Genomic DNA, 13260 nt, shown 5'->3' on the forward strand with positions numbered 1-13260 from the left:
ATAATTATTCCACTTCTCCCTGAGCTGCTGAGATAGGCTAGATCTACCAGTTAGTTCAAATCCCACTAGGCTAAAAATGTATAAAGGCTCTTTGTGTATTAAAAGGAAGAAACAAACAATCCAATCCTCCCCCAAAACCTCCCCATATTTTCACTTTTATTCCAATATAACGCTAAGAGAAGTTTGCTAAAAACAGGCAGGCAGTTAGCTAGTATCAAGCTAACATATTACCTGCAGCTGCAGATAAAACTTGGTGAAAGCTGTCTGAATTCCCTAAACTGAACACTGGCTTAAAACAGACACCCATTGTAACACTGGCAAATTTGCCAGCACTGGAGGTACTGGCAACTGGACTTTCTCGGTCCTAAAGCCATTGCTTTTTGTTCCACACCAGTGCTGGAGTTTGGGGACAAGATGAACAAAGACTCTCAAATCTATTTTCTGAACTAATCAAAAAGAAACATTCTAGTTTTCTCCATTAGAGTCAAAAAAGGTCCCAGGAACTAGATGTTGATTACCTCTAAACTGTCAGTTTAGTAATGCTCCATTACTAATAGCAGCAATAGTGTTATAGTCAAGACGACCTGGCTACTGATTCCTGCCTTATAAAATATGGGTGTTTCATTCAAAATGCAAGGGACATTTTGAACTATAAAAAGATTCGTACACTTGTGGTTTCGTACAAACCAACTTGCTAAGGGCCATATTGGGTCTTGCCTGAAATACCTCAGCACCATCTACAGGAAACCAAGGGCTAGACAGCACCTCTGGAGCAACCGTGATAGTTCAAGAGGCCTTCGACTGGAATTGCAGAAATCAGCAGACACTAGGAAATGCTGGCTTGAGCGAATCTCAAATGGAGAGCTGGGTTCCCATCTGCAATTCAGAGTGCTCTCTCCACTTTACTATGCTGTTCCCCTATGCCAAAGGCTATGCCAGAAATCTCTGTATATTTGAAACAGCACATTGTCACTGCATGCATTTGAAGACTTACTGTTCCCAGCAGTCTCTTCTCCTCTAAAAGAAACAAACCTTTCAATCTTTCCTCTTAGGTCATTCTCACTCCTCCACACTCTCTAGGTGGCCCAAACCTTTCTTGAAATGTGGTGGCCAAAACTGGATACAGTATTCATTACAGCAGGGGATTTACAATCCTGAGCAGGACTGATTCCCGTCTTACAGACAAGACTTCTATTTTATGCAACTTTTGCTTTTTCTGCAACCCCATGTCACTTGTGACTAACCCTCATTTCATAAAAGACCACACAGACTTCACTCCAGAGCTGTTCCCACTCAAGAATTCTTCATCTTGGAGTTGCAGAATAAAAATCCTATTTCTAGACCATTTCTTCTCCTTCACCAAAAAATGATTTTAATTCTATGCCTGCCCAGCAAGGTACTACTGCAGGTGTAGTAAGCATATTTCCTGTTCTCTTGTATGAAGCATTAATGGAAAAATGCTGCAGAACACGATCTTATTACCCACCCAGCCAACGACACTGTTAACTACTCTTCAAATAGAGCTTTCCAATCAAATGCACGGACATTTTCTATTTTTACCAACAGTTTATTTCTTACATTTGCTTATGACAATGTCATGCAACAGTGTCAAAATACAACTTGCACCACTTCTCCCTGACTCACAATGCCTAAATGAGGGAGACACTGCCTTACTTTACTTCTGGGGGGCAGCACCAACATCTGTTTCTCCGTGGGCAGCCTATTCCTCCTTATTTCATGGAAAGGTCGTATTAGCACACTCCATGAGCTTGGGCTATATGTTCCTCCAGTCACAGCTAAATGCCACAAGATGTCACTGTGTCACTAAAATGTTTGGAAACAAGATCATGGTTTTCCAGTCACAAATACATAGCTCTAGAGGAACACAGAAAAGTAAGTAGTAGGTGAAGTTTAATAGTAGAATTACAGGCTACATAAAAATTGCCTTATTTTAAAATTTAGTACGGGTTTTGTGAGAGTTGTATTGAACAATATACAACATTCTCTCCAAACAGGCTCACATTCACAGCTCTTGAACATAACAAAGAACAGCTTATTACAAGTTTTCTAATGTGCTTTGCAATCATTAAATTATTTAGGCTCTCAGTGCCTTACCTTACAGGGCTTTGTGATTATTCCCTTCGTACAAAGGGAACTGCAATCTTAGGGAGGCTAAAGGGTTTGTGCAATATCATGCAATGTACCCTACAGTCAATGAAGGAACTCCCGAGCAATTCTCCCAAGCCCTGACAAACACCCGAATCAAGGGGCACATCATCTTCCTCACCACCAAAACCTTCTGTGCTCCTTTGTTAAGGCCTTTCACGAAGCACATATCCTGAACGGAGATGTCTGGTCTGCATGAAGAGTCAGCACTGAAAAGCTGTCAGAGCAGAAGTACACTGGAGGAGGTTGGTGCTGGCTCCTGCTGAAATTCAACACTAACTCCACACTCCTTTGAAATCCTTGCCAGAACTTTTAGTCCAGTCAAGAAACAGCATGTTACACTTTCCATTCTGCTGAAAGTCTCACCACCTAATCCAAATTCACTGTCCAGACACGCACAGTGTAACCAAATGAAGCCAGGGCAGTATCTGATTTGCCATCAGTCAGCAGCATTTTTCTCTTAGCTGCAGGTTTAGAGCACTTCTACACGTTATGATATTCATATTATGACACTTTTTAATTCTACAATTCACTTGTCATTATGTGCCTCTGTGCTAAGGAAGAAAATAATAATTCTTAAAGCTGTGACAGACATCACTAACTTTTAAGAACCATAACATATCCAAAGGGAGACCAAGGTAATGATTAGGATAGCAATTCTGCAAACATTTTGCCTGACAGCTAGCCTTCACATTGCTCCACCTGGTCTAAAACCCAAATCCCAGTGAGTCAACAGCATGAAGAGGTGGATAATATCCTAAGGAACATGGCCAAGAGGTTTCAATGAGAAGCAGCATACTATGAGCTAGGAAGAAAATCCCACTTACCTGTCATATGTCTCTTTGAGATCTCTGGCCAGTTTGCACTTGGGTAGGATGTGATGAAAAGGTGACTGTGGCCCTTCTGTGGCTATGGAAAATTTCAAAACAAGAAAGCAAACAATGGATTTCAAAGCAAAGAGAGTTTCCTCTTCCCCCACTAGGTATCAACTAGTATCTTCAGAACAGAATCCATATCTTTTTAATCTACAATTATCTTTCAAAGCTTTTACAGTAACTCAAGTTACGTATTAAAATAATAATAGTGAATTATTGCCAACTTCTCCTAATCCTCAACTCAGTTAAGGACATGTAACTGTGAATTTGACAAGTGATGATTTTAAGTGTTTTTTGTTTGATGCATGTCAGTTTTAATTTTTAATGCTTGCAGCAAAATGGTGGATCACCGTCAGAGTTCACCTTAAACAGTGCATATTATTATAGTAAATTGCTCTGAAGTACAGTCTATAAAAATGCTCTGTAACTATTTGCTAGCTGTGGTAACAACATGTAAGAGTAAAGTTTCCACACAAGAAGTCTGGTGACTCAGCACACAGCATGGGAAACTTGCTCTAGGTGGGGTGAAGCAGGCTACATATGAGTTCTTCCATCTCAGCCTGACAGGCAGATCCAAATGTGATGGTTCAGTGCACGTTCTCCAGCAACTGCACTGAACTGAGCTAGCAAGGAAACAAACAAGCTACTTCACTTCTAAAGCTGACATATCTGCATAGGGATAGTGATCCTGGATAAGGCAAAATGCAGTCCAAAGCTGTCAGAATGCTGAAGAGCACCACAACTTGTTCATACTGATCCCAGCCACAAAAGACAAAGGAAGGCACAATCAGCACTTTTCTGAAAAAGTGCTCCTAGACAAACATATTCCTGCACAAAGCTAAGCTCAGCACTCACTTTCTGACATGGCAGACACTTCATCCTGAATAGCTAAGATCAGCTTGGCCTCCCTGGTCAGGTATTGGCAGCGGCGCTCCTCGTGCTGCAAGACTATGGCGATTCTTCGGGAGAGGTTGTGTAAGCAGTTTATCACAGATGGATCTGCATTGGCCTACAGGCAACACAGAAAAGAAACAGGTCAGTCATTCAGCCACAAGCACATATTATGGAACTACAGTGATGGATAAGTAGTCAAAATAATTATCTTCAGTAGATATCAAAAGTCAGCCTCTTTGGCAACTGGCAAAGGAAAGGAATTTTCTCTAGCAGCAACAAAGCAGAAGCTCAGAGATGTCCAATGGTAAAGAGAAGACTCAGGGATTTCCAAGCTCGTCATCAAACAAACACAGCACCTGGAGTATGATACCCCTGTCTGGTTTATTTTTTCCAGTTGTTAATGGGCCTTCTGCTAGCAGAGAGACGAAAGAACTCAATTTCACACAGTGAGAAAAGAAGTGTCAAGCTATTTGAAAAGGCAGAATATCATGATGTTCGGGTTAAATTCACTGGGAGTATAAGGACTGCAGTGCCTTTAACATAGCCCATTCACTCCATGTTGCTACGTTGATGTTTGTCTTATGTACTGACAAGACAGTAACTACATAAGAATTACCAGCACATGGTCAACAATTTGATCCCAAACCAGAGTGAAGTTGGATTTACGCTCCCAAACATTTCACAAATATGGCTTATTACTAACTCTGCATTCGTGTAAGTCCCAGAATGAAAGTGCTGGAAAAATCTATCGTGTAAGTACAGCTGACAAGGGGGTGGACTCGGTGGCTCCAGTCTGAGTAAGCAGCTGCTTCATGTTTGTTAAGACATTTAAAGGAATTCACGGTTCTAGCAACTGATAACTTGGCATGTAAACTAGCAAACCATGAGTCATCATTTTTTGATTCCACTGTTCTTGCTGAGTCATGACACGTTGGCAACCCTGAAGCTTAAGCACAGCAGGATCAGTGCTGATTATAGCATTTGGGACTTTGCCTGCTCTGTCTGTCCACTGCAGATGGACTCTCATCTTTATCTCAGAATGCCTCCACCCACCCTCTGCAGTGCACTACACCATGCTAGGAAAAAATTTCCACTTGCTTCTTGCACAGCACTTTCCAGAAACTTGACAGCTCTCTATGAACTAAGAGTGTCTCGTAGCAAATATGATTTAGCGCTGCATTACACACACAATTACATCAGTATCAGCACAGTGCCAAAATACAAAAAAGCAAGTTTTCCTAGGAGAACCACGAGAAATTAGATTCTAGAAAAATGTGGGCTAGATATAGTCTTCATTGCACTTCACCAAGCTCTTGCAATATTGTGAATGAAGGAGTACTGGTTTCAACACTTGTGCTTCCACATGACTCAATGTGCATGAATGTTTGTGTTGGCATCTGCATCTACACACACGTACCTACAACCAAAGCATGGTGCTTTACCAATACACCAAAACAACAAAACTCTTGAAGCTAATGTCTCTTAATGTGTGAAATCTAAAATCATCTCCTGTACTGCAAATTCAGCACTTCCTGAGCTAAGAATGTCCCAAAGCACAAGAACACTGGGTCCCCAGCAGAACTCAGTGAACGATTTCTTGCTTGCTTCAGAGTAATTGCAGGGATAATTGTCTTTTGTGAAACCTTGCTCTTCAACTGAGGACAAGCCATCCAGACTGTGGCCATGTCCATGTTAGTCTCCACTGGCAAGCAAGCAGCAAGAAAAGTACTAGTGCTAAAAGGAGAAAAAAAAAAGGTCATTTCACAAGCAAGGAGCTGGAGGCTTTTAAATCATGACACTATATCCAGTCGAGCAAAAATCAATCATTTCCATAAAGACAGCTATTCCAACTCCCTCTTTTATTTTTAAAATGTTTCTTCATATGTGTGTATGCCACAAAAATACTATGATGGCTCCACAGATACCACCTGTGGGCTGGGAAGAGAAAGCCAGAGCTCAAAAATCAAATAATGCTCGAACATAATGAAATTTCTAGGGTTTTATACCACCTAATTACCCAAGCCAGGATCCCTTAACACAGATACCAACATCTAGTCAATACAGTAGGCCTGAAAAAATTCCAAGCAAAAACTACGTATTTGCTCCAGGTTCTTACTGAGCATCAAAACCTACTTATTCTTCACTTGTACCTTCTTCTCATTTGGAATGCTACAGCCACTGCTCCCTGGCACTCTGCCCTTACAACGATCTCATTGCTAAGAGGAGGCAGCTTTCAAACACTGTCCATTTAATTATAAAAAAAGCCTACAGGCACAGAGCAAAGGCACATGTCTCTGTATCATACAGCATGAGTAAGGGCTCAAAACAGTGCTGTTCTCAACCAGGGTAGGTTTCTGAATGACTCTGCACTGAGAAAGCTTGGGTTGACCAAGGCCATGGTGGGGACCTGACTCTTAATGCTGGCCAAGCATGAGCCACTGTCCACACTGCCTGCTGCCTCTGCTTCTGGAGCAGAACCGAGCACCAAGGTCCGAGCTGCATGGAGTCACAAGGGCTCAGCAATGTGCTAGTGCAGCTGTATGGATTTGGTCCTATCCTGGGCAGGAGTAGAGCAGTCACGTAGAGAGAGCGGTATCTGACACACAGGACAGTCAGACCCAGGTTGCCTTTCTTGCACAGCTTAGTTGGACAAGCCTCAATTGCAGGGTCTAGAAAAATCACAGCAGATTACCAGCTCACCAATAACAGAAGACAAGACACATACAGGACTTGCAACTGGGTTCATATCTATTTTGCAAAGTGGTTTTTTGCATGCCTTTATACTCTGGGTATTTAAAACCAAAAACTCTAGAAAATGTCCTGAAGAGAACAACTGTGTCATGTTCTACATTGTTTAGGTTTGTTGTTTCAAATTAAAATATCCCAATGAAATCAGGCACTGAATGTTTTACAAGAGATTACTGGAACGTGAGCCTACTGCATTCTTTTATACATCCGAAGCACATCCCACTGTCAGATGGAATGAAGACAGTCCTTACCCTTAGTGCAAACACCACGTTGAAGAGAATCATAGTGGGCATCTCTCTCTTTGGTGAGGGATCAGTTTTGGATACCTGAAAAATATTTTTAAAAAAATCTCATAGTGTCAGTTGGATCCAGCAATGAAGGGAAAAAAGAAAAAAAAAAAAAAAAAAAGAAAAAAGGGGGGTGGGGAAGGAAAAGCCTAACTCAGTCAAATAACAAGTTTGCTGAGAAAAGAGAGCAGACAAATCAAATTATACCATTAAATTTGACTTGTAAAAAATAAAACTATGATTTTTTTTATTAAAGTGTCACAGTTACTCTACAACTCTGCCTTTTCTGAGAAGCTGCAAAGACTTAAGCCGAAGCATTTTGGTCATGACCATGGAAATGAGTATCAGTTAAGACAGCAGTCTTACTAGGTGTCTTTACTATTACATTTTAGCATCATTAGGGACCCTAGCTTTAAATTCCTTAGCACAATTGTCATGTATATTGTTAACTGAAGAGAATTCCATAGATTTCTCATCCCAGGCCACACCTATTCTTTCCTTTCCCAAAATCCCCACTTGGATTGCGTCACGTTACAAACTGTTGCTTTTACTAGAAAAAATATGCTCTAGAACTGCAGTACTAAAATAAAAGGTTTGATTTTCCCTTCCTACAGGATTTCAGACATATTCTCTCTCTAGCCCTTCACTATTCTTTCTGCAGCAGAGAGCTTCACCCCTAATGCAGGTTACAGACTTTCTGGTGGGGAGGAACAGTGGAAGCCAAGATGAGCAAGTTGAATTTGCACATCTGAGACTAACAACTCTGAATTGAGCAAGCGTCACCACAAGATGGAGCACAAAATCCAGAGGACATTCCTGCCACCCCCGAAGCCCCTGCTGAACACCCATCCAATCCCAAGTGAAAACAGCTATAACCTGCCAGGCCAAACACCCAGCTAACCTCATATTCGGTCTCTGCCCAACATATGTGCATACGTAGGTAATGCAGCGTCTGAGACGGGGCAAACACAGAGAAGCTGGCAAAAGCAGAGCTGCATTCACCCTTCCTGCCCGGTCCTGAGCACCAGCAACGAACTGCTCAGCAGTGAACTCCAAAATCTGAGTGCTTTCACTCAGCAGTCCTAAAAATTAGAGAAACTAAAAGAAGCGATACATATTTTTGGTTTTTCTAACGTGTAAGTGAAGTTCTATCAAAAAGGCAGTGATGGGAGGGTGGTAAACCCAATTTACTGTGTGTGTTTGTTCTGGAGTTACAGGTTCTAAGATGTCTTGTGAACTTCAATGAAGACTCAAAAGCATTTCCAAGTGTAGGGACTGATCCTGTTCCTTCCTTAAAATCAAAGAAACTACTACCATTAACATCAATTGGGATGCAGGCTAGATTTCATGTCACCTCTTGTCCAGAAAAAAGAAGAAAAGACTAAGCTGGAAAAGAAAATGCTGAAGGAATTTTAAGAATTCAGAATACTGCTACATAAAAAGTGGTCTGGCACACAGGATTAAATATTCATGCTCCTGAATCTCATCTGAGTAAGAATTTGCGGAGCTGTCCCATGAATTAACTTACTGCAGTATGAACTCCGAAGAAATCCAAACTAGACTGTCAGGTTACTCCGGTCACTGCCTTTGCTCCATGGGAAAGAAGCTCCATCTAGCTTCCTCCTAACTGCAAGAGAGTCCCAGATGTAGACTCAAATGAACTAGCAGAGACGGCTGCTATGTCTAGAAGATTCTGGACACTAGAAAGTTCTGGGGTGCCTACTGGGGTGATAAGACACACCCAAAAAGAAGATCCTACAAGAAGTAACAAAAAAGCGTTTACAACACTTTATAACTTTATTTACCCAGATGCAATTTTACTTAGACAAATTGAAAATGAAGAGACATTTCACGCAATTAGGATAAAACTGACTGGAAAGTGGAGAGAATGTGTAATAATATGTGGTGAAAAAAGGCAAATACAAATTTTCGACCTCATTTACACCACATTTAGAAAGTTGTGCCTTTCGGACAAGACTAGCAAAATAAAGGAATCTGATACTGTGAGAGAACAGGCAACTGCTGTCAGGGCTCTGAGGGCACCAAAAGGTCTTAATGGCCCTGACCAGCCCCAATTGGGTCCCCCCACGCACACCCTAGCCCAGGACCCAGGAGCCTCATTTAAGCTCAGCCCAGGGCCTGTAGGTGTGCCTGCCTCCAGCCCTGTCTCCTGGATGGACCTTCGACCTACGTCGTCGTAGGTTGCTTGTCTCCTGGATGGACCCTTGGTTAGTACACTGCAGCCTTGTCCTCCAGCCCTGTCTCTGGTCCTATCTCCTTTTGCTCCTGGCTGGGGTCCTGGTACAGACCCTGGGCCTGGTTCATTGCTTCCTTGTCTGGGGCTGGTGATGCACTTGCACAGCTTGGGGACACTTGAATTCTGTCTTCCAATACAGCTTAAGCATTTGAGGACTGAGCCTTGGTGATCCTCCATCACATTTCTTGTAGACTCATGACTTAGTTTTGAAAGTGGAACACTAGCATTTTTTGATGCTTGAGGCCAGGTCCTCACTTGGATTAAAGCAGTCTGGTCCTCTACATATCAAGCAGCAGTTGCCAACAATCTGTTTGCACCTCTAATTATAGAAAGAAAGGATCACAGACTTGGCAAGCAGATTTTTTTTTCCTGAAAAAATGAACGACTTAGTAAATTTGATGAAAAATGAGACCAAAGCAGTTCAGTGACAGAGATCAGTGTCGGATTCAGAAATTACCAAAGCCTAGTTCATTCTTACAGTCTATCAGGAAGAAAGAATGGACCAGGAAATATTTTGCACATATTTCGCACATAGAAGCATGTAAATTCTTTCCTAGATTTAAGCAGGACCTCTTCCATAGCCTAGATGGCAAGTGCTTTCATACCAAGCAGCTAAAACATAGGCCACAGAGCAAGATCTCAGTGCAAACAGCAGCCTGACTTTGTCCACAAGAAAATTAGACCTCCTTCAACATCCTACCTATTCCAACTGAGCCTTGTGAATCACCTTCAGCACCAGTAAGAGTTAAAAGCCAAACAAGGCTGACACAGCTTCTGGCATTTGTGAAGGCTTGGGGTGTTTTTTTTTTTTAATTCCCATACTAATTAGAGGTGCTAAAAAGCTAACTTCCAATAACTAACATAGTGAGAAACAGCTTTTTAAGCTGGACTGCTTAGTATTACTTCTCTTTATCCACACTGCTTTTCTACAGTAACCAGAAAGGGGTTTCTGTGAATCACTGACACAGCTCCCTCAGTTTGCCACTCACTGTACTTATCTTTAAGTAAGTAAAAGACAGCTTTGAGCATCAGGAAGTAAAAACAGGATCAAAAGCAAACATGCACGTTCTGAATTCTAACTAAGCCAGGCAGATTGAAAAGAAGGCAGGTCCCCAGAGCGGACCTCGCACCATACCTGCCCAAGGGCATGCTGAAGCAACGTGGGATGGCCAACAAAGCGAACGTTATCAATCTTCAGTTCAAACTTTTTGCCACACATATCTGACTTGGTAGCCAAAATTGTTGCCAGGATGACATCAGAAAACCTTGAAGAGCAGAGACAGAAGTTATTACAATTTTCAAAAAGCATACCCCCAGAATATTCCTACAAATACAGATATATTTAACTTGTGAGTTTTTAAAGTATTGTAAATTGTGTCTAAATTGCTATACCTGGAGTACCACCAATTATGGAAAATTAAGAACCCCTTAATTACATCTCTCAGATCATCACAATTATAAAACAGGAAGCATTCACGACAAAGACTGCAGGGTCATGCTTATTTAATTACATGCTCAGCAAAATACATTGGAAAGATTAGATGCAGTTTGCTTAAATATAAAAACAGCTCGAGTTAGCCATTGCCTGGATTTAGCTGCAGGTTAATGAACTTACTAAGCAACTACATATCAACACAGCCTGTCACTGAAGCACAAAAGAGATCTTTAGGCCACCCAGTATGGCAGAGGGGAAGACAAGAAAGAGCTGATTCAATTAGAAGAAACATACATCCAACGCTTGTCCCTCCTTTCCCAAATCTCATCAGCGAGATTCAAAGTTACTCACTTAACAGATCTCAACCTGTGCTCAACAGACCATCAGCACCCTTCTGAGAGCTGCCTGGCCTCACACGGGCTTTCTCATTTGATAAACCAAACTGAGACAAATTCGTGACAGGGCAGGCCCTTCCCAACGCTGACCATGCTGTTACTGGATTGCTCTGGATCGATGGTGGGAAGAAAGCAGCTGCAAGACAGCAGGGCACGTTATCTACGAGGAGTCTGCCCTATAAAATACAGCTACCACTGCAAAACCAGGTCAGAATCCAGTGTGACAAGGGAGGAATTCTGCAACTGCTCTTTCCCATGGCCTTTCAACATTGGTCTGGTCTCTACAAACACTTGTTTTCCTCAGGATGTCCCCTGAGACAGTGGAGCTCAAATCCACAGGGAAGAGGACCTCAGTTAGCTGCTGGAGGGAACTTGTTGTTCTAGGATAGAAGCAGTGTAAGGTTTGATATTAGCAAGTTCTTTTCTCATCGGATTTCTCGGAGGCTCCCATTTAACCAAATGAATTTCAAACCAGTTTCTGATGAGACCAGTTTTTTAAGAATGAAGGATATTTATTTCATTTTCTTTATTTACATTCAGGGACGTGTGTCCCTGTCAGACCATCCCCCTCCACCAGGCAGGTATCCCAGATAACCCAGTATCACTCAGAGAAAAAGGCAGGCATGGGTGTGTGCTACGCTCACCTTATCTCTTGGCTACAAGTGAGCCCTCGATGCCCAGAAAAGGAATTAATGTACCATATTCCTGGTTCACTCTAAGTGACTTACGGACTACTACAGAAATAAGACAAAGGCACACAGCCAGGTCTTTTGTGTGTATCCATCTGTATATGACCCAAGGGGCATTTCTTTTATTAGACCTACATATACTGAAGATGCAGGACAACACAGGGGCTTTATGAGCTGTCAAAGTCCCTCGTGTTTGTACAAACAGGTCATCCTGACCACAGCACACTGCTTACATTTGGCTTATGGAAGGAGCAGCTCTGCACAAACTTCCAAATCCCCTGGCCACTCTGCTCCAAACACAGCTAACGGCAAGCAGAGAGATGGGGAGACTAGCCAGACACTCCTGGGGCTGCTGAGCCCACGCTCCTTGGCCACCACACTGCACTGGGGTGCACAACACACAGAGCTGGTGAAGAAAGGTCAAAGCATCCTCAAACAGGACTTTGGACTCACAGTCCTTGGTGACTTTTTTTCCTATTTTGAATGTGATCTCCATGACAGCAGTGAGCTTTGATCCCCTCTATTTGCCCTGTTCAGCTGTGTTTAATAGGCTCATCATGGAGCCAGGAAGACTGTAATAGCAATGGATCCAAAACGAGCATACGTTTTGGGAGTGGAGGGAGAAGGAGGCAAATTAGAAAACGCCAGCTTGCTGGTAAGAAATGAGTTACTCTTCCCTCCCCCTGCCTTGGCAAAGGATATCTTGGGAGCTGAAAACTGATCATTGTGATGACTTTCACCACAGTTAAGATTTGCCTTTTACAAGGAATTATACCAGCAGATCTCTTAACAGATAAATGTGGTGCTGAACGTAACAGTTCAGCAATTCCCCAGGAGAGCTCATGACACCGACAGCCCTGTCTGCCCAGCCTTGTATGTGCCTCTGTGGGGAGGAGATTAAAAGGTTGATTTTGTAAAGTCCTCAGTATCTTCTCAATAGCAGAGACTTCTCTTTTTGGGAGAATATTGCAACTGCAGCCAGATGACACGCTCAGGAAAGATAACCCTGTGATGGGTTACACGGGTGCTACCCAATGGGTACAAACACCTGGTATCACCGCAGGCTCTCCCAAGAGTGGCCTAGACTCCAGCCCCATTCTCCTCGTCTGACAGCCTAGATTTATTGGTTTTGCTGGTTTGTGGTTTTTTCCCCCCAGCGCTCTACATAATTTATACATTTCTTAGGCCTCAGGATGATAGGGAGATTGAGGGACAGCAGATACGTTATTCCCATCATTTCAATTCATCATCTCATCTTAGAAAATAACACTTTTAACTTTAGATATTTTAATACTGATTTTATGATCTCTGGGGTGTATTAAGATGACCTAAAAATACTGACTTCTCAGAGCCCAAGAGTTTGTTAGAAGCAGATTAGGTTTCCCAGTTGAGCAGTAACAGTCCCTTCTTCTTTTATGAGATTAGTCTAAGCACTGTGATTTCCAGAGGGAAGCAAACCTATCCTATACTAAGGAATTCAGCAGGCAGAAACTAAATACAAAAAACAAAAGCTT

At 42.3% G+C, this 13260-nt stretch overlaps 1 protein-coding gene across 10 annotated transcripts in view; it reads right to left on the reverse strand.

The window, feature by feature from the left end:
* NPRL3 (NPR3 like, GATOR1 complex subunit) overlaps positions 1–13260 on the reverse strand; it is an 88154-nt gene that overhangs the window by 67002 nt on the left and 7892 nt on the right. For 9 of the 10 annotated variants that reach the window (XM_072878510.1, XM_072878512.1, XM_072878519.1 and 6 more), the window contains 4 exons: positions 10363–10492; positions 6935–7009; positions 3897–4050; positions 2994–3075 (listed from right to left, as the gene is read on the reverse strand). In XM_072878510.1, coding sequence (XP_072734611.1) covers positions 2994–3075; positions 3897–4050; positions 6935–7009; positions 10363–10492 — 441 coding nt within the window. Of the gene's footprint in view, positions 1–2993; positions 3076–3896; positions 4051–6934; positions 7010–10362; positions 10493–11013; positions 13004–13260 lie in introns of those variants that run through there. The other variant, XM_072878516.1, reaches the window with a different exon arrangement.

Source organism: Ciconia boyciana, chromosome 13 (assembly GCF_034638445.1).
Source record: "Ciconia boyciana chromosome 13, ASM3463844v1, whole genome shotgun sequence".
Lineage (NCBI taxonomy): Eukaryota > Metazoa > Chordata > Aves > Ciconiiformes > Ciconiidae > Ciconia > Ciconia boyciana.